Source organism: Bidens hawaiensis, unplaced genomic scaffold (assembly GCF_021521415.1).
Source record: "Bidens hawaiensis isolate Kalapana, Puna unplaced genomic scaffold, B.hawaiensis_p1.1 tig00012287_1, whole genome shotgun sequence".
NCBI lineage: Eukaryota > Viridiplantae > Streptophyta > Magnoliopsida > Asterales > Asteraceae > Bidens > Bidens hawaiensis.
In genome coordinates this window covers 199,632-222,172 of record NW_027492001.1, presented here as the reverse complement: position 1 = coordinate 222,172, position 22,541 = coordinate 199,632, and the positions used below count along the sequence as shown (strand labels likewise).

The 22,541-nt window shown below is 31.8% G+C and overlaps 2 protein-coding genes across 2 annotated transcripts; one reads left to right on the top strand and one right to left on the bottom strand.

The window, feature by feature from the left end:
• Nucleotides 1-11,110: 11,110 nt before the first annotated feature.
• LOC143540648 (chaperone protein dnaJ 16-like) lies at nt 11,111-17,012 on the top strand. Its single transcript, XM_077033648.1, has 11 exons — nt 11,111-11,187; nt 12,742-12,865; nt 12,963-13,045; nt 13,480-13,591; nt 14,559-14,663; nt 15,037-15,087; nt 15,471-15,560; nt 15,671-15,779; nt 15,958-16,106; nt 16,199-16,252; nt 16,724-17,012. Exons 2-11 carry the CDS (start codon nt 12,785-12,787, stop codon nt 16,970-16,972), a joined length of 1,083 nt encoding a protein of 360 aa, XP_076889763.1. The 5' UTR covers nt 11,111-11,187; nt 12,742-12,784; the 3' UTR covers nt 16,973-17,012.
• A 1,035-nt stretch (nt 17,013-18,047) lies between these two features.
• Nucleotides 18,048-22,122, bottom strand: LOC143540657 (uncharacterized). Its single transcript, XM_077033655.1, has 3 exons — nt 21,459-22,122; nt 18,469-18,636; nt 18,048-18,380 (listed from the first exon to the last, which is right to left on the bottom strand). Exons 1-3 carry the CDS (start codon nt 22,120-22,122, stop codon nt 18,157-18,159), a joined length of 1,056 nt encoding a protein of 351 aa, XP_076889770.1. The 3' UTR covers nt 18,048-18,156.
• Nucleotides 22,123-22,541: the final 419 nt, after the last annotated feature.

The window sequence follows — 22,541 nt, the reverse complement described above, 5'->3', positions numbered from 1 at the left end:
ATTTGTGGAAACAAATATTTGTAAGAAATCAAAATGTTTAAAATTGTAACATTTTTAGAAGTATTAGCCAAAATTCAAAAGCGAATCGACAAAAGTAAAAAGGTTAAATGTCTATGTGGTTCTTTTAAACCGGATAACTCACGCAACCTCTGAAGTTTATTTAACACAATCATAAAATCTACACTTTTGTTTATAAAGAGAGTAGAAGTCATAATCACCTGAGATAAACACCTTTTTTTTCACACCTTGATATGTTAAGAGTACAAGCCATTTGGCAGACGTCTGTTGATAGTTCATGTAAGCTATCCTCGTTTGTTTTAGATTTTGTGAACAAAAGAAATTTAAAAGAGTTTGTTTTAATAAAAACTCATTGTCATATAAAAAGTTTGGTTACTTGTTTAAATATTATTTGTTCATCTGAAAATTATCCATATTTTTAATGGAGCATTATAACAATTAAATAAATAATTGTGTTCAACAAAATAAATATTTGTATTATATATTCAAATTCAAATATTTATTTTGTTGAACACAATTACTTATTTAATTGTGTCGTTAATTATAAGCATAATCTTTGATGCAAAACAAGCAAGAAACTTCATTTTGTAATTTGGATGGATATGGTGGTTTTCATAATTTGTGGCCCAACAGAGGTTTTCACAATGTATGGCCCAAAACAACTTAATAATAGTAACCAGATTTCTCAGTGTTAATTAAACCCCAACATGAAGTAACCCGAACCGAGGAAACTCGTACCCGAACTAACCAGACCCAAGAATTCCGAACCCGAGAAAAGGCTAATCCAAACCCGAACCGAAGTAATTCGGGTTGGTTCTTGGGTTTGAATTCTAGCTTTCGGGTTAACCCGAAAAACCCGAATAAAGTTTTAGTTTTAAAACCATATATATTTTTAGGTATTATATGCTAAGCCTTAGCCGCTAACGTTATCAGAATTTAGTCTAAATCGATTGTTCTCATTCCACCTATTGTGAATCGATTGTTTATTGTTTAATAATGTGTCAATTTATGACTAAAATCAACTATAATCCAACACCCTAATCACAACATACTGAAGACGATTATGTCGGTCTTGTTTATTATGGTTGAACTTCGTTAAATTTTACTCTTTTTTGGATGTTTTATCAGTTTGTTTTTGTTTTGTTATTGGCTTATTTAGATTACGAGTAAAGAAGAACATGTTACATTTAAAGTTAGCAATGTAGTTTTTTTTCTAGGATACTCGAAACCTGATTAACTCAATTCGAAAAAACCCGAACCCGAATTACCTGAGCCCGAAGAAACCTTGAGATATTTGGGTTGAGTTTCGGATCTAGATTAAAAACTTTGAAACCCAAATAACCTAACTCGAAAAACCCAAAACCCGAAAAACTAACCCGAAGAACACCCGTCATTTGCTTCTTCGATGCCTTAGCACAAATAGGTTGAATGGTATATCATCAATTTAATCATAAACTAAAAAAATATTACCTTTATTTATAACTCACACTCATATTTATGTTTCAAATATCAAAAAATTAAACTAATTTTGAAAAAGGATGGCTAATTAAGAGCAGTTTAACATATTATCTTTATAACCTAAAAAAAACTGATTTAAGTAATATGCATGTTTTCTACTATACTATTAATATTGTATCTATTACAAATAATTAATATGTTACAAGGAACCAAGGCTACATGTCATGAACAAGCTGTTAGAAGGAGAAAGGCTAATTCTTACTAAACGTGACCTATGACAAAGAATCATGAAAATCTAAAAGATTATTATTTCAACCGCTATGGTAAAATTATGAAAAAGTTTGTCTAGTGCCACTATGCTTTTGATAATGTCACAATTTATATTGTTGTTAGCATATAGTTAAGATTAGGATAATATGGTTGTAGTTTTTCTTAGAAAGAATAACTATTGTGGAAAATAGGATGCAAATAAGTGGAGCCGTTCGCGAGTTACTCAAACTTAGATCGATAAAAAACTCAAAATGACCGAGCTTTTTCAAGCTCGAGACGAGCCTGAACCTCAAATATAGCTTGTTTAGTTATTGAGCCCGAGCTCAATCCAGGAAGCTCGTTTAGGCTCGTTGAACCTTAACGAACCATGTGTATTTTTTTAATTTTACATCTTTTGGAGTTCTATGTACTAATTGCACAAACGAGCTTGAGCCGTGATTTGGCTCGCTTAATTAAGGTACTACATGATATCGAGTCAAGCTTAAACGTCTCATTTAAAGTTTTTCTCAAAATATATTAATTCTAAAAAAAACATATGTAAATAAATTGTTGAATATAAAGTTTTTCTCAAAATATATTAATCCTAAAAAAAACATATGTAAATTAATTAATAAATATAAAATAAGCTGAGTGCTTGAAAAAAAAACAATTTTAAGTTCAAGCTCTCATAAGTTCAAACGAGCCAACGAGCTGAGTTCTAGCTCGACTTGTTTAAACCCCTGGCTGAAAAAGGGATGTTTAACTTGTCCTATAGGTTTCATCATATACACTAGATTTCATGTGAAAAAAGGGACACCAAGTAAACAAAAAAACCTTTGTACATCTACAGTAAATCATATATACCTTGGTGTACATCATTCAAATTCTCATTATTTTAGACTTTCTCCCTCTCTCTCTCTTAGCAATGATCATGTCTGCTGACCTCTCTCTCTCATCATTTGTTGCTCCTCAAAGATCGATTGAAACCGCAAAACCGAAAGCAAAAAGATTACTACTAAAGAGAGTTAGAAAGAAAATATTAAGTCTTTCATTTCAAGAAGTAATAAAAAGATATGAATTCATTAAAGAAGAAGAAGAAGAAAAAAGAAACCCTAATTCTAATTCTAATTCTAGATCAAAGGTCAACTCTTTTCTCTCTCTAACTTTCTTCTGAATATGGATCTCATGGGGAATGAAAGCATAATGGTCCGATATATCATATATATATATTATATATATTGTTTGCTTAGATCAAACAAAACCTAGTATGTTCTTGTTTGATCTAGTTTTGCTGTTTTAGATTGTGTTTTTGTTATTCTTTTTTATGTTTGTCTAAGGATGTTGTTGACTGGAGAAGAATATATAATAAATGTGTTCATGATGTTTGTTGTTGTGAAAGTTGAACAAAGAAGAGGTAGAAGTGTATGAAGTTTCTATATTCATGTAAGACATAATATTATTGTTATTATTAACTGTTTTTTCATCATTGTGATTTTGTTTTTGTGAAGAATATTGCATGTGAATTGAACTTGTTTCAATTCAAACTTGTTTTGATAATCTCTTTGTTTATGTGTGTGTATGTGTATATGTATTATTATATATCATGTGATTGAATCCAGTTAAATTCAAAATAAATAAATAAATATCTGGCTAGGGTTTATTTTGTATGATAATTTAAACATGAAAAACAAACATATACAATATTTAGATGTTATTTGTATATTGTGCATGTATAATAATGTGTTAAAATGCTCATTAATTAATTAGCTATATGCATACACTAAAAACATATAATATGTTTAGAGATCGATCTTATCAATTTGGTCATTTCATATTGATTGTTAAACTTATAATTTGAACTTCATAAGATACCCTTTTTATATTTTTGTCCTTCTAAGTTTTTTTCTAATGGTTAAACTTATATATAGTATTAACTGATAAAATTAGCCGGAAAATCTCTTGCATACAATTTGAACATTATTCCGGTAAACTTTATGTATTAATCGAACTAATGCCGTGGTTCTGGCAACTTTTGTTGGAGAATCTGGTTAAGTAGGAATGATTTGGAGTTTGAAAATACTTGATATCAAGTTTTGTTTGGGTGGTCTGATTTTTACGTTACGAGTTGTTGTTGTAAATCGTGTCTTAGTTGTTTGGGTGGGTATTGACATCTTTTTCATTTTCATTGGAAAACATATATAATATATTCTCACTAGGCATAATGATGATCTAGATATTGAATATTGTTTTTTTAATTAGTTATATAGAAAAAGAAATTCGACATCCATTATTATAATTATTATTATTTAATTTTTTAATACATACGATAATCATCTCTGTATTTATGAAAAGGCTCCCCCCGTGCCATCTTGAATGACTACTACTTGCACATTACTGAAAAAAAATATTTATAAACTAATTACATAAGTGAGTTCAGTATTAAAATTAAATTTTTAACGAATATAAATACTTTTATCAGTCCTACTTAAGATTGTTGCTTAAAATAATCTTTAAAACAAAGTTATATGTGATATCAGTAATTTAAATCGCACATAAGCAAGTACCTAAAGTTCTATAAGGCTACTTAATTTTTTTTTTCTTGTAACACTAATGTTACTTTTTGTTTAAATAAAGGCCACAAGAATATATTTTTTTTCATAAATTTTTATTTATTGATAGATCATTTTATCGTTCATTTTCCTTGACACATATAAACCATGTTATTATGTTTATAACTATTAAAATGTTAGCTTGTTTCATTTTATCCGGAGAAAATTAATGTCTGGCCACGACTAAACTTATCTCTTCTTACTTCTATCTCTTCTTACTTCTAAAAATTAAAAAAAAAGAAAAAAAAATGAAATTATAAAGCAGTATAGTTATTTTGAAGTTTTTGAAAATGTGTCTTTAAAATTATATATATAGTTAAACCAATATTAAAACTTTGTGTCTTTAAAATTAAATATAATTAAACCAATATTTATAAATAGTAAAAAATGAAATTGTAAACCAATATGGTCATTATTAAATTAAATCTCTCTTCTTTAAAATTAAATATAATTATATTAAAAGTTTTTTTTTCTCTTACACAAATAATTATTTAACAAGCTTGTTGCTTAAGTATGAAAATTTGCAATGGTAAAAACAAAGGGTAAGAGCTTAGAAATGATGAGATAAACCCAACCATGTCTTTTTGGTATGATGAGGTTTAGCTTTTTTTGTATATATAATTCTCATTTCAAATGATTGTCCCTTTTTCTCTTTGTCTCTTAATTTTGGTCAATTACTTGTTTTAAGTTTTTTACTATACATGATTCATTGTGTTGCCTAATGCCTATAATACCCCTCTTCAAAATTTTCATATGAGTTTCTATTTTCCAAATGTTATTAAAAATGTCAAGAACTTGTTGAGGGTAAAGTTATTAACACTTACGAAATTCAAGTAGTACCTCATACTAAGTAGCTTCACATAACGTACATGTTAAAACATTTAATTAGTATCATATGTGATGTCAACTTTGTTAAACCTCTCTTTCCGAACGGACTTCATTTTATATTAAGGTCCATTTTCTAACTTGTTTACTTATTAAATTGAGTCGTTATCTTGTCTATCATTTTTCTCCTTCATTGTTTGACTCGTTAGCCAATGAGGAAGTAGGCATTAGAGGTCGTTGAATTACTTTAGCGTGGTGCATTATTGTTGTTGGGCTAGTGGATAGTGGTGAAGCTTGAACGAAAACGGGGGAGGCTCAATATTTCGGACAAAAACGCATAACTGGGGAGGGGAGCAAGCAACATATTTCGCCAATGTTAGTAGAGGCCCCCGGCCATTGTAATTCTCCTGAGCACCTTAAATAAAAATAAATCATAGTTGCAGTCGTGGACGTAGGTTGGTTTAAATAGATAGACCCGAACCATGTAAAATTTCTATGTTCGTTTACTGCTTTCGTGTTTTGTTCATGTGTACGCGTTTAATCCTAACAATAATCATGTTAAGATTTCGAGGTTGATTCTAGGGTATCCATATGGAAAGTAGTGTTCTTTTAGGAGTACATTGATGAATCGAATTGGGTTTAAGAAGCAATGACATAATTATAAACGCTAATTTGACAAGGGAACATCGTATGTTCCTAAAAGGCGTTAACGACGGTAATACATGAACGCCATATCCTTAGAAGTAGTTCTATGTAGATCATTTCAAGTATACATGCTTTAGCTATGGTTGAATATCTAACACGTTTATGTGGTCAAAAGTTAATAGTTATGTACTAAACAAATTAGAAAATACAAAATAAATAAAAAAAGTTAGACATCTTGCCCTCAAGTTCACCGGTCCGATCATTTCTAATGGAAAATGGTTCAAGGGGCTTAACCGGTCCGATCATTAAGATATTCGGGTGGTAATTTTTGGCACGTAACGAACATGACACGAAAACAGTTAGGTTTTGAATTGCTATATCTATTTGTAACACAAAGAGGAAAATCTATAGCTTAAAGGCCTTGTGTCATGTCGCCCCTTTTTTACGGTAAGCGTGTTGCATGTGGCCTCTTTGTAACCCTAAACGACTCTCGGCATATGCTTGTCTTAAAGATTAAGCCATGCATGTGTAAGTATGAACAAATTCAAGCTGTGAAACTGCGAATGGCTTACCCAAATTAAACTTCTTAATACCAAATAACTAATTGAAACCGAATATTTAATTAAGTTTGATTTGGTTTTTGTTTTAATTAATCAATTTGTAACACGAATATGAAAACAATACAAATGACTCAATGTGATTGCTGGACTTAATGTGTGTACTTTAGTAGTTTAGTAACTTTAGTTAAGTAATGGGCTAATGTTGCTAATGGGCTAAGTCTGGTGGCACTTTTGGGCTGAAGCTGGTGGACTAGATTAATGAGGCCTAGCTTAAATAGTAACATGCTTAAATACTACTGATTATTTGCACATTTGCACCTCTAATTTGAACTGTGATTATTTGGATCTTTGAATCCTATTTTTATTTTTTATTTTTTATTTTTTATCCATTATATTATATATACTATTTTTCTTAATTAGATTATATATAGTATATAAATGATAGTTTAGTAACTCAATAAAAATTATTAAAAATCTTTAAAAGTTAAATAATGAAGAAAATAACGAACCAAAGATGCACCGATATCTTTTTGAACATATTACGACTTTATTTATTTTGGGTTTTCTTTTTCCGTCATTATAGCGAGCACCAAATCTCGCCACAGCGCAATAGATTAAGTACCACTAATTTTCAATATTAATCAATTTGTACATTATCTTCTCATCATTGTGGTCCAACCAAGACCTTCTAAATTTCTAATGGTCTTCTAATGTGTTTAACATTGACCCATCAGAAACCTAAGTTAGCTTTATTTGTGGGGCTTCTTTCAATTTGCCTCACCAAAAGCCAAGAACTATATGTATAATAATAATAATAATATGCCCACCGACGAATCTATCAACATTTATATTAATTCTAGCATTAATATCTTCACCACTCTTTATCATAAAAATGGCATAATAACTTGATGCATACTTAGTAGCAAACTTGAAAAAGTCGCTAGCAGGCTTTAGGCAGCCGACTGGTGAGTTAGGTGTATTCGGAGTACTCGAACATAGTTGTATATTATATATATGTCATATATCATAAGTTGATTAATATTTATAACAAAATAGTTGATTATCAATATTAACAATATAAGTAAGAGACATACATTTTTCAATACTAAATTATTCTAAAAATTGCTAATCGTTAGTTAAAAAATGATATTTGTTCTTTAATATTATAGACATACGAATTATGTTTTATTCTTTTAAGTCAAAATCGGCACAAGTTGACCAACTCGATCTGAGTTTGGCTAAGCTTGCCACCTTTGATCGATTCTTAGTTCTAGGCGGGGTTAAAGAAAGTCGTTTCGGCACCATACTTTGTAGCGATTACTCGGAAAATACCCTGCTTTGTAAACCTATGTTTACAACATGCTTAGTAGACATTGGTCAAGGATTGCTTTTGATCTTTTTTTACGAGCGGTTTTACTTTTTAATCGGTCATAATACGGTTTTAGACTTGATGGTAGGAAAACATTGATTGTATGAAACGTGATTACATAGAGAATTTTGTGATGGGTATAGAATAGCTTTGTGGGGTATGTTTTTGTTGATTTTTTTTAATAGTCAAGTTGACTTTGACTTTTGGAGACTTTTGACTATTAGAGACATCATGTAAATGAAAAGCAATTTAAGGAGTTGTATCTCTATCTTCATTTAGGTATCAAATCAACCTCCTTTATATGTTGTTTATGTTTTAAGTAATAACAATGAGTTCATTAATTATTTTCTTTGTTATTTGTTGTAATTAAAAAAAAGTAAGTATTGTTAAAAATTTTCCTTTGTAATGTGAAATAAAAAAGTTAGAAAGTAGATAATTTGGGTCTCCTGGTCTTTGGGAATTAAAATGTTTATTTATGTATTTTTAGATGTTTCTTTAATAAATATAAATTTTGAAATAAGATACTTGTGCTTAAAAAAAATAACATGAGAAGAAGTTATATTTGAATTAAGAAATCTCATTAATACTTTGCTAACCAATATGATAAGATGAATGCAACTTAAGTTATCTAGGTAGTTGAAGAAACAAAAACTAAATAACTATGAGCTGAAGGCGTCGGACTGAGTCTCTGCGGAGAGGATTGCAAGCAGATTGAATAGTCACAATTCATTTTCTCTCGCACTAAACCGATAGTTTGAACAAGCTTGCGAGTTGCTTGTTAAATGTTGACAAGCTGTTAACGAGTATATAAACAACTATGTATTTAATCCAATGACATTTTGGAGCGTTAAATGGTGACCATCTTCTAGAAGTCAAGGGCTCACATCTTATTGTGAATTGCGGAGTAGAATTAGTAGTTTAGACAAGTCTGTGAGTTATTCTAAAATATTATAAAATAAAAAACATTAAGGAGTATAAAACAGTTTTGGTTTGGTGTTCGACATATCATTTTTATTAGTATAGCTTGTCTAAAATCAAATAAAACGCCTAACACATATTTGATCGGTTTGGTTGGGTTGATGATTCATAAGTTGGCCCACCATTTTGAAGTTTTTACAAACTGTCATGTACGGTTTGGTTTGCAGTTTGAATCTTTAAATGAACCAATTAAACCGAACTGTATCTATCCATGCTATATATTTAAAAATATAATTGAGGAATTTTGATATTTTGACTTTTTAATAAATCCCTTAATTTGGTATTTGAAACTTTCAACTTAACTAGCAGACTAGAAAGACTACCAAATCGGAAGAATCTTAAAATGATTTAATAAAAAAGATAGATCTATGCAAAGTTTTTTTTAATTGTTATAAGATATAAGTTTTAATAATTTTCGTTACAGGTACTTTCGATACTGATACATGTATAATACCGATCTTATATCTAATTGAATTTAAAAAGTTGTATTAAATACTTTTTGTATATTTAATAATTCACAAACAAACCAATTAATTAGTGGGATATGGGTATTATGGCGTATTTGATAATGGGACACTCAATTGGATAATGATACAATATGATGACATATTCTCAATTTCTATAATACCAATAATTATGTTTTACGTTAGTTTTTATTTAATTAATTTGCTCTATGACTTCAACCCCCCTTAACATTCAAAAGATTACATTTTACATCCCTAGTAAGCAAATTCATTAATCATATGATTAAGATCAAGCAAGTTTATAAACCAAACTTGTTTTATTTGTATATTGCAGCTACACTAGATGGTAGGCTTAAGGAAACAACATCATTAGTCTCCAGCGGTCTGTGTTCTTGATCCCGACTCATGTGTGAGAATAAGTATTGCAACAGATAATTAAGCATTGAAAACATGAAACATATGGCCATGAATGTGTACACCATGGTTGGTGTTGTATACTTGTATTGATGGTGAGTGTCGCCTTATCTTTCCTAACGCCATTGATTTGTTGGTGAGAATATATAGGCAGGATGACTGATGGTAGGGCTGTATGGGTGAGAAAAATAGTTGAACTGTTAACCGAGACTGAACCGAAAACTAACGGAAATCAGCTATAGTCTTTTTTTTGGACTCGCGGTTAACCAAAGCTAACCGAACCAAACCATTAACATTTTATATATTTCTAGCTTTTAAACATTCATTTAATGTATTTCACGTTTTATACATCCATTTAATGTATCACTAAACAAGATGTTTAGCCCAAATTAGTTTTGGTTGTTAACCAGTATTAACCCAAAACAAGCGACTAACCAAATAAACCAAACCGAACTGTGCACACCCCTAATCGAATAAAACCGAACCGGTTTAGGCTAATAACGAAACTAACTGCACACTCATATTTCATGATGACACTTCATTATCCGGCTACCGTTATTACCCAGAACGTAGATATCAGTAAGGTTGTAACTAGGGGTATTCAAAGTCGGATATCTAAACATTTCGGATAGTGGATTTCACTATCCGAATCATAATATGAAATTTTGAAATCCGATTGGATAGTGAGCCGATCTGAAGAAAAATATTTAAAGAACTACTTTAAAAGAAATATATATTTCGAAAATCCGAAATATCCAAAAAACTATCTGAAATATTCAAAAAATTATTCGAAATGTCAAAAGATTATCTAAAATATCCAAAACTTATCCAAAATTTATAATTTACTAAATCTTATCTAAAAATTTCTAAACCCATTATCCTAATCCGAATATGAAAATTCAGATTCTGATTTTCTGATATTTCGGATATGGATCCTGATCTTTTAATGAACACCCCTAGTTATAACGGAATCGAACAAACACAAACGATTTCATTATGCGAATCACAATATGAAATTTTGAAATCAGACTGGACAATGAGCCGATCTACCTTAAAAAAATATTTAAACAACTACTTAAAAAAATAAATTTCGAAAATCTGAAAAACTATCCGAAATATTCAAAAAATTATCCGAAATGTCATAAAATTATCCAAAACTTATTCAGAAATTTACAAACAATATTTACTACTTACTACATCTTATCCGAAAATATTTAAAATCAATGTCCTAATCCGAAAATCAGATTTTGATTTTCGGATATTTCGAAATCCATGGATCTCTAAAAAAACACAAGGACTAATTAGCAACATTTCAAACCAAGACAAAACTTTTATCGCCATCATCTTCTCTTCAAGACTCCAAAGAGGCTGTGATTCCGTTGTTGTTCTCCGTCACAACAACTCGAATCTAAACCTCACCGTCAATTTTCAACCCACCACGCAACCTTATTATTATTATTATTAGGTTTTGTTTGAAATATGCCGCCGAATAAGTCGTCTAATAACAATGGGTTCAGAGATCCGTACGACGTGCTGGGTGTAGCTCGTAACTCTACAGATCAGGAGATTAAATCTGCTTACCGTAAATTGGCCTTGAAGTAAGTTTGTTTTTTTTTTTTTTTTTTTTGGCGAGATGACTCAATTGGGTATAATTTCAGTTAGTTTATTTTGAATTTAGATCTTTAAATGCAGAATTATTTATTTTATTTTTTATTTTTTAATTTTTTGGTTGGAAATTACTCAATTAGGTATAATTTCAGTTAGTTTATTTTGAATTTAGATATTTAAATGCAGATTTGGTATTTTAGTGATTAATTAATTTAATTATATGTTTTTATGGATTTTGCTTATAAGCCCTAGCCTACAGGATTTATCTACTTATTATATCACATTTTGGTTCTTTGTGACTTAGGAGTAAGCACCAAACATTGGTTCAGTTCGGTTATTTTGGTTTGTGTGTCGGTTTTGTTTTCGGTTACTAGATGAGTTAATTTTGTTAGAAATAAACTTGGGTTTTCTTCTTTTAGATATCCGTTAATTTCGTTAGAAATTAGGTATTGAAGTTGATTAATGTTGAATTTAGATTTAGAGAAAAAATACGTGGTACGAGTTTGCTAAGTTAGCGTTTTATGAATTGTTATATGCAGATTTGGTGTAGTAATTAACTATGTTTTTGTTGATTTTGCTTATAAGCCCTAGGCTACGAATTATATAATATCACATTTAGTTCTTTGTGTTAGGAGTGAGCGAGCAAACATTATGTCGGTTTTCGGTTCGGTTCGTAGATCGGTTAATTACCAAATCTAACTGGCGTTATATACATACGTGAAATGGAGGTATAAGAGCTAGAATTATATGAAAAATTAGTAGTTTGGTTTGATTAATTTTGTTATATATTAGGTATAATTTCTGTTAATTTATGGTGAATTTTGACTTAGAGAAATACATCTGAGTTTGTTAATCTAGTGTTTTATGAATTGTTAAATGCGGATTTGGTATTTGAGGAATTAATTGCGTAATTACCATATTTGGTTCTTTGTGTTGTTGGTAATTTGAGGAAGGGTTAGGTGATTATATGGTCTAAGGAATGTTTTTATTAGGGATAGGAGGTATGGTGTGCGAGTGTGCAATGTGCATTCAATATAGATATAGTGTTTTTATGTGGTTCTCGCAGATCTCTAGTTGAAAATGGTTATGTATTAAAGATATCTTAGGAAGTATTTTAGATCAACTATTTGTTATGTTTTTTAATAATTAATCTAACGGGATTGCTAACTCTATGGTTGAGTTGTTTTTGTTAGAAAAGTCCTTTATATAAGCCAACTTGTTGCTATGCTTACCAAGCATGAAGCAACTTACAAAAACAACCATAAATAATAAATTGGTTAAACGAATTGAGTATTGTTTGACATTTAATCGCCTTATGTTTCATTTGCGGTTTTATCTTAAACTTTAGAGACCTTCTTCGTTTCATCTTATATATTTTCATGTCTCTTAATGATAAGAAATGACCGCGCTTCTCAAATTAAGCCATTATTTGTTTTGATAAGTTTCTTTTCCCTTTTTAATACGCATATTAATCTGCAATAAATTCATGTGCTACTTTATTTATTGACTGTTGCTGATGAATTTATGTTGTTAATGTATCATAGGTACCATCCTGACAAGAATGCAAATGACCCTAAAGCAAGTGACATGTTTAACGAGATAACATTTTCCTACAACATTCTATCTGATCCGGATAAAAGGCATCAATACGATACTGCTGGGTTTGAGGTCGAATTATCCATATTCATTGATATGTCACAAAATAAATTAAAATCTTTTATAATTGTTTTTTTAGTTTATGTTGACACATTAGTCATGGGTGCAGGCTGTTGACAAAGAAGGCCAAGATTTGGAGCTAGATCTTTCAAGCTTGGGTGCTATGAATACAATGTTCGCTGCAATTTTCAGGTTTTTTTTTACAACAAAACACTCGTAAAACATTTTTTTCTGTCTTAGAGGTGGTCTTTATGACAAATTTACTTATAAATGGAACGATTTGGGTTGTTTTTTATCTCAAAAACGGGTCGAAATTCTCCCAGATATTATTAATAATGCATAAAGCATCCTATCGTTTATGGTTTCAAGATTGTAAAAGTTATAACTGCTTACCTACTTATTAGTTATGTTTTCATACAATGCACTCATAACTGAAATTGTTTTTTTTTTTCATAATAATATTCCTAAAATAGACAGAAAAAAGTTGTTCGACCTGTACTAAAAATGACAACTTTTGACCAATTCCCCAACTCATCCATCTTGTACCTCTACTTTTGTTTATTAATTTGTATGCTTCTAATTATCTTATTGAAGTTAGGGTTTCTATAAAATGCATATTATTGCAGCAAACTTGGAGTGCCCATAAAAACTACCGTATCCGCCATTTTGTTGGAGGAGGCACTACATGGTGCAGTTACCGTTGAGCCAATCGCGTTAGGGCAACCTGTTGTTCGAAAGGTAGGCTAACCGCTAATGTTTCTTTATCTAGTTTGTGGTTTTAATTCACTTTGCTTTAAGTAATTGGTTATCTTTTATTTAGTGTCAACAAGTATGTATCCAGTTTTGTTTATACCAAATCTGACAAAAAAACCAAATTAGATGGTGAATATAAAGTTATGACTTGTACATATCACATGACGAAAATGTCCTTCCAGTATTGGCCATTTATAAAATTTTCAATTGCATAATAGTCAAAAGTAATCAAGGCTATTTTTGTTCTCCACAGATTTTAACTTTATATTCATCATCCAATTTGGTTTCTAGTCAAATTTGGTATAAACGAAACTAGATACACACGGGATGGGTCTATAAAGTAGTTCAAATATGATATTTTTAGTGATTCAAAAGATTAAATTTCGTTAATACCAAATCTGACAAAAACCAAATTAGATGGAGAATATAAAGTCATAATTTGTACGTATCACATGATGAAAATGTCCTTCCGTTATTGGCCATTTGATAAATTTTCAGTTACATAATAGTCATATTACTATATTATAACTTTTTATTCGTCATCCAATTTGTTTTTTTTTTGTCAAATTTGGTATAAACGAAAATAGATAAGTTGCTAAAAGGTTAGATATGATTTTATCAAATTTAGAAAGATATATGAAAGTTTGAATGCTAAAATCTGTTGCCTGTTGCTATAAGATAAATAAAACAACTCTTGCAAGTGACAAAGTTCGAATTATTTAACTTTTTCAAGTTTTATGCATTTGCATTATGAGGTCCCCACACTCTCTTCCTTTTCATGTGGTGAGTCAAATAAACCAATGATATGTGTTCAAATGCTTTAAATAATTGCAGTTTAAATTCGATTATAATATTTAAACAGCAATTATTTACAAAAAAAAGGTGTTTATAGGTCCCTACCCCCATACTAAATTATATTATATTCATATGAAATATATTGCAAATGGTGCAGGTTGAGAAGCAATGTGCTCATTTCTATTCAGTCAAAATAACAGAGCAAGAAGCGCAAGCTGGATTAGTTTGCCGAGTGCAATCATCCGACAAGAGCAAGTTTAAGGTTAGTAATCGATTTATTTCTTGACAAACTCATAACGGAGATTGATTGACATTTATTTATGATTAATTTTAAACTTCAAATTTTGCCGGTTAGGATCCAGTTTTGAAACTCTGATGTATATCATAGTCATATAGATTAATTTTGACCTAGTTACTTATATATTGGTTTACTCATGTTATATTTTTCTTTTAACGGATCGAAAGTTGCTTAGAGTGTACTTTTAATTATCTACTTGCAAAACTAGTATGCACATTTAACTGCTTGATAAAAAAATAGTGTTGATTCATTCATTAGTTTCTGTACTCTTCTAACCTGATAGACTGATATAAGCATAACGTCCTGTGTTTACTCAAAATCTTTTAACTTTGTGCAGCTTTTGTATTTCGATCTGGAAGAAAATGGTGGATTGAATCTCGCTCTACAGGTATAGTTCTATTCAGCAACTTAAGTTATAAACAATTTTAGCAATGAACCTCTTTTGGACTGATTTTACCTGATGTCGCGTTTGTTGATGCCATGCTAACTACTACATTAGATGCCACATGTGTAAAAAAATTCTTAGTATTAAAAAAACTAAAATTATAGTTATTTACATGTTTGTGAAATGATACTTTTTTCAAAACTATGTTTCTGTAAGCAATATTATTAAATATCAAATCAGACATTTTAAAACGACAGACAAGATGTCACGTCACAGTTTTAAAAATAAGCAAATTAGCTATTGTACAGAACCGCTGGATTTTTCTTCGTATTATAGTTCTAACAAATAACAATGTCCCTAATTTGTAAAATTATAACTATTTGCAGGAAGATAGTGCAAAAACAGGGAAGGTGACATCCGCAGGAATGTATTTTCTTGGTTTCCCAGTCTATCGACTGGATCGACCATCTAATTCAGTGAGTAAATAACTAAATATTGATCATCCTCTACGTGATTGTGACAGTTAAACGTGTGCTTAATTTCCATAACTTTATTCTCTTTTAACTTTGTGTCCATCTGACGCTAGGTGGCATCTGCGAAAGATCCAGATTCTGCCTTCTTCAAAAAACTAGATGGATTTCAACCATGCGAAATAAACGAAATAAAAGCCGGCGTGCACACATTCGCTGTTTACGGTTAGGTTTCTACCTATTTGTCAGTTTAAATGCAAGATTTACTTGTCTCAAAATATTATGATTAAAGGGTGGTAAATTTGACCCGTTTAATTATGAAGAGACATATTTATTATGGTAACACGCGGGTTCTTTTGATCATAATCAATCCCTTAATATAATTGCCCGTTTTCTTTTGTAGGTGACAATTTTTTCAAAAGTGTAAGCTACACAATGGAAGTGATCTGCACAGCTGCTTTTGCAGAACAGAAGGAGAGTCTACGCGAAGTTGAAGGTCAGATTTTGTCAAAACGATTCGAGCTTTCTAAGTTTGAAAGTGAATATAAAGAGGTTGGTTAAATATGATTCGCTTTATTAGTCTTTAAATTGACAAATTAAATTATATTTTGTTTTCATTTGAATTAGATGTTATATATCTACAGGTTCTTGCGCAATTCACGGAGATGACTAGTAGATATGCTCAAGAAATGCAGGAGGTAACATTAGAAAGTGCTAATCATAACATTAAGCAACGTTAATATTAATCGACTAGCGGTTGTGAGCTTTAAGAGCCAAGTATTTAATATTCGAGCTTGACTCACAAGACAACTACAGTAGCTTGAACTTGATTTGCAACACACCACAAAAGTTTGATTATAACCCGAGACGCAATAAAAATTAGACAAGCATAGAATATGAACCGGTTTAAAATCGACTATAAATGACTATAGAACAAGTCAAGTCAAACAAGGTTCAAGCATTTTTAGGCTGTTTTTAACTGGTAAAATTTTGATCTGGTCAAACCTGTTTTTTTGTCCCCCGAGCACCTTTGACAACATAGCCGCAAACGGCGTGCTAGTGAAATGGTGTTCCAAACTAAGTCGTAATATTGTCAAATACAACAAAAAGCCCATATGTTGTGATTGTAGCCACACTTATTGCTAATTTTTACATGTTGACTTTTCTAGATTGATGACCTTCTTAAACAAAGAAACGAGATACACGCCTTGTACACAACGATCCCACCAACAAAACGTAGCAGTAGCAGCGGTCATAGAATAAAGAGACGAGGTGTGTCAAAGCAGTCAAAAGAAGACGGCGGTGTGTCACAGCAGTCAAAAGAAGATGGCCACCAAAAGCCGTCATCAGGGGACAGGGTAAAGAAGAAAAAATGGTTCAATATCCATGTAAAGGTTGACAAGAGGAAACCTTGCTGAGACATTTGGACATTTCGATATAACATCGGGCTTTCAAAATGCTGAAAGAGAACGTCGTCGGGCGTTCAATCTATTGCATTGCATTGTGGGGGTACATTTTGCTTCGTTTCGGATACAAATTTTAAAGTTATGTTCACTATGCTCGTGAAGGAGTAAAAAGTTTTATGTAGGGCCGAGGAGTATTTGATCATTGCTTGTAAATTTGTTCTTGATATGTTACTTCTAGTTCAGTTTTGTTTCTTATTTAAGTTTCACAATATGTTATGTAAATTTAAGTATCATTTATTAAAAGACACTATTGTGTGATATAACGACTAGCAGATCATGTTATTTAGGTATGTGTAAATGTGTAATGATTTCAAACCTTAAGCAAAAGAAATTAATTTAGGACCACGTGGTGAATTTAATTTATAAATGTGTAATGCAACCGGCATCGCCGATATGGTGAATTTAGCTAGTAGTCTATTTAAAGGATTCGTTAGTCGTTCAGAAAAAAAAAATTAATTTAAGACCATTGAAAAAAGTGACTGATCCAAGTTTTTTGATGAACTTTTTTTTCACCTAAGTTTGTTTATTAAACAAATAAAAGTTTAGATATCATACAAACTGTTCAATGTATTTTAACAAATTTTTAGTAATCAATCTGGTAGAAAATCTATAAATTAAATAACTTGTCATCCGCAATACTAAAAAGATAAAAAATAAAATAAAAAGATCACTTTCAACAAATTTTGTTTACATAAGGAAGGTGGAGGCGGTCTCGGGTAAACCCATGCAGATGATGCGGGTACCCCGGGTAACTCGGGAACACCACCGCCACCCTTGTTTTTTCGAATTTGGGTGGTAACCCGACTACCCGAGATTGAAAAATGAGTGTGTGTGTGTGACGAATACTATGTGATTGGTTGAAGCATATTAAGGTAGGGATAAAAGCATTAATAACGAGATTTATAATAGATTGTTAATATACCATGGCAATAGCTTCATGTAGAGTTAAGAGACACAAAAGACATCTTAAGCTACAATGCGTTTAAACTTCTACTCTTTACTTCATTAACAGGCTAAACCACAATTTCTCTCAACTAAAACTCGCTAATCAAGTGATCATTTACTAAACTCATATCTAAGCTTCTTGCAAAATACTGTAAACACGGATTAAAAGAACTTACTTTGCAAAAGACGAGTTACTCGTCTGACCATTCTTTCTGAACCATTTCATCCCTATCAATGAACCGTTCTAGCAATTCTTTCTCCTTCAAAACTAAGCAATTTGTGTCTTTACCAAACCAGTCATAACGCCTTTTGGCAATGTAGTCGTATGCAAGATCCCGTATGGGAGTTGGTATGATCATAAGTGAGCTCAATGCTGAGTATGGTAATGGCAAGTAAGATAACACTTTCAAGGCAGCTGTAAAAAGAATATTAACAATAGTAACTTACATACAGTTTGTAAAAAGATTTAAAAAAAAATATTTAAAAATATTAGCATTGCTAACCAGTAGATCCTTGGTGGTATTCATAGGGTCCTTCAATGAACAAAAACCGACGAAGAACATCCTCACGATCCACACCACATATCCTCATGTACGGTTCAGCAGCCTTGGATTGGAGACAACAGAACTTGATTTTCCTGTGTTTGTCTGCATTAATCACCAACTTCACCCCTGCATAAGCATGATAAAAGTCACAAAAGTTTCTTGTGAATGAATAAAGTCCAATGTTGATGGTTCATAGAGGTAACCATGAGTTTGAAAGCATGTCACATAAACTGTGAGTATGCATTGTAGTGTATTCTTCTAGTTCGTTAATAATAACCTAACAAGCTACAGATTCAACAGTTTATTTAACTTGTAGGCTATTATGAACTTAGGCCAAATCTAACAGTTTCTAATAATCCTAACTAAAACTATGATCTCTAGTAATCAACAACACTGAATTCAAATATTCCTTAAATCAAATGTACCAACAATTCAGGAGAAAATCATCAAAAATACAAAGAAATTGTGTTTGAATCGCAACTAGTAGGGGTGTAAACGAACTGATCTGTTTTGACTTACGAGAGCTCACGCTCGGCTCGTTTCGAGCTCTTTTTCAAAAGCTTGAGCTCGGCTCATGAGTCTTTTTTCAAGCTTGGGCTCGGTTCATTTATTATTAATTAATTAATATATATGTGTGTTTAATTATTTTATATAATTTGGAAAATACCTTAAGCAAGCCTAAGCTCAGCTCGAGCTCGTGAAGTACCTTAAACGAGCCAAAGCTTGGCTTGAGCTCTGTTGTGCAGTGTGAAATCAATACATAGATGTTCAAAAATCAAACTTAAAAATACGCAAGGTTCGTTGAGACTCAATGAGACTAAACAAGCTTCTCACGCAAAACTGGAACCCGGGCTCGATAGCTAAATGAGCTTTATTATAAGCTCAGGCTCGGCTCAAGCTCGAAAAAGCTCAGCTCATTTCGAGCTTTTTTTAAATCCAATCTCGAGTAGCTCGAGAGCTGCTCAACTCATTTGCAGTTTTGCACCCCTAGCAACCATGCTACACACATCTCATTCAGCTACATTAAGCAAGCAGGAACTAGGATCTCTAACCCATCAGAACCCTAAACCCGAGCATTATTTGATCAATTTCACAAACAGTTCAAAAACAAACTAAAATCAGATCAAACAACTTTAATCAGAAGATTACAAGTTGCACCAAGTACGCAAGCAAAATCATAGCTATAGAATGAATTGAGAATAAATAACACTAAATTTGAGCACTACTTAATCAAATGTAGCAGCACTTTAGAGAAAATCAATTGGCTACGCTCAACAAACTGGAACTATGATCTCTAACCTTCAACATCAACAGTCCTAAATCTGAGCATCATTTGACCAATTTCACAAACAGTTTAGATTTGTAGATTATTATAAACTTATGTCAAACTCAACAGTTTCAAACACTCCTACTATAACTAAGATCACTAACAATCAGTAGCACTGAATTTAAGCAGTACTTAGTCAAATGTACCAGCAATTTAGAGAAAATCAATTAGCTACACTAAGCATGCAGAAGCTATGACATCTCACCGTCAGCATCCCTAAATTCAAGCATTATTTGATCAATTTCACAAACAGTTTATTTGATTTGTAGATTATTATAAACTCAGGTCAAATTCCACAGTTTCTAGCACTCCTAACTAGAGCTAAGATCGCTAACAGTCAATAACAATATATTTGAGCATTACTTAATCAAATATATATTTAAAGAAAATCAATTAGCTATGCTAAGCAAGCAGAAACTACGATATCTCACCGTGAGCATCACTAAATTCAACCATTATTTGATCAATTTCACAAACAGTTAGTTTATATAATTTGTATATTATTATAAACTTAGGCCAAATTCAATAGTTTCTAACACTCCTAATTAGAACTAAAATCTCTAATAGCCAATAACACTAAATTTATACATTACTTAATCAAAAGTACCAGCAATTTAGAGAAAATCAATTAGCTACGCTTGGCAGACTGGAACTATGATCTCTAACCTTCAACATCAACAGTTTCATTGATCAATCTCACAAACAGTTTCTAACACTCCTAACTAGAGCTAAGATCACTAACAATCAATGACACTAAATTTAAGCATTACTTAATCAAATATACCAGCAATTTAGAAATAAAATCAATTAGCTACGCTAAGCAAGCAGAAACTATGATATCTCACCGTCAGCATCCTTTAATTTAAGCATTATTTGATCAATTTCACAAACAGTTTATATAATTTGTAGATTATTGTGAACTTAGGCCAAATTCAACAGTTTCTAACACTCCTAACTAGCACTAAAATCTCCAATAACCAATAACACTAAATTTAAGCATTACTTAAAACAAAATGTAGCAGCAATTTAGAGAAAATTAATTAGCTACGCTCAGCAAAATAGAATTATAATCTCTAACCTTCAACAGTCCTAAATCCAAGCATTATTTGATCAATTTTACAAACAGTTTATTTTACAAGTAGATTAAATTTAGGTCAGATTCAAAAGTTCCTAACAATCCTAACTAGAACTAAGATCTCTCATAACCAATAACACAAAATTTGAGCACTACTTTATCAAATAGACCAGCAATTGAGAAAAAATCAATTAGCCATGCTCAGCAAACCAGAACTATGATCTCTAACCTTCAACATCAGCAGTCACAAATCCAAGCATTATTTGATCAATTTCACAAACAGATTATTTGATTTTCAGATTATTATAAACTCAGTTCAAATTCAGAATATTCAGATATTCTAACACTCCTAACCAGAACTAACATATCTAATATTCAGTAACACTAAAAATTAAAGCATTGCCTAATCAAATGTGGCAGCAATAACTGATCAATTTCACAACCAGTAAAATCATTCAAACTAGAATCATATCGAACTTTAACCGAAACATTACAAACTGCACACAAACAAACTCATAATTACAAAAACAAATTGAGAATATTCACCTCGGTGACAGAGATGACAAACGCCGTCGTATATCACAACTCGCGGCTGTAGAAGAGTCGGTAGCACACTAGACTTCAAAACAGTAGACGCAACAGCTTCGTTGTTATAACACACATCCTCCGCCGCCACCAATTCACCGGAAACACCGCCGAAACTGATTATGTCGCATTTCTCCGACGATGACGCAATAAAACAACGTAAATTCAACCGTCTAGACGCCAATTCACCGGAAACACCGCCGGAACTGATGACGTCATATTTCTTCGGTAATGACGCAACAAAACGTCGGAAGATCGTCCGTCTCGCCGTCGATTCACCGGAACCACCGCCGGAACTCATCGCGCCATATTTCGCCGATGATGACGCAATAAAACGCCGTAAACTCAACCGCCTCGCCGATAATTCGCCGGAAACACCGCCGGAACTGATTACGTCACGTTTCTCCAGTGATGACGCAACAAAACGTCGGAAAATCGTCCGTTTTACCGACGATTCACCGGAACCACCGCCGGAACTCATCGCGTCACATTTCGCCGATGATGACGCAACAAAACTTTGGAAACTCAACCGTCTCGCAGCTATTTCGCCGGAACTGATGACGTCATATTTCTCCAGCGATGACGCAACAAAACGTAACCAGCTCCGAAGCTTTATAATCCTCATCATAACTGTCAATCACATTTACTCAATTAACATAATCAATTGATGAATAGAATAGAAATAATTGCACAGATTGATGAAATGAAGGTTTCGTGGTCTCCAAGCACGAGAAACGGAAACGATCGAGTGTTTTAGGCGTCCATGGTTCGAGAAACGTATCGTGCGTGTTGAACCGTTGGATTGAAGTGTTTACGGATCTAACGGTTACGGGACCACTTGTTGTTTGTTACTTTAAATGGTACGAATTCATTCCCAATACGATTATTGTATCCGAGTCCGTAATTTGTTCAAAAATAGATTATTAGTTTTAGATAATGATAGATAATGGGTAACTCTAGAAGGTATTAGAAGACAAGAATTTAAACATGTGTGTTGTTTTTGCTTAATTTCATAAATAGTCAGTCCCAGCTTAATCGTAACGA

Coding starts and splice junctions, on each gene's coding strand:
- LOC143540648 (XM_077033648.1), top strand. CDS start 12,785: ATGTTTAACGAGATAACATTTTCCTACAACATTCTATCTGATCCGGAT. Junction 13,592..14,558: donor GGCAACCTGTTGTTCGAAAG/GTAGGCTAACCG, acceptor CAAATGGTGCAG/GTTGAGAAGCAATGTGCTCA. Junction 15,780..15,957: donor GCACACATTCGCTGTTTACG/GTTAGGTTTCTA, acceptor TTTCTTTTGTAG/GTGACAATTTTTTCAAAAGT.
- LOC143540657 (XM_077033655.1), bottom strand. CDS start 22,122: ATGAGGATTATAAAGCTTCGGAGCTGGTTACGTTTTGTTGCGTCATCG. Junction 18,637..21,458: donor TTGTCATCTCTGTCACCGAG/GTGAATATTCTC, acceptor ATGCTTATGCAG/GGGTGAAGTTGGTGATTAAT. Junction 18,381..18,468: donor ATACCACCAAGGATCTACTG/GTTAGCAATGCT, acceptor TTCTTTTTACAG/CTGCCTTGAAAGTGTTATCT.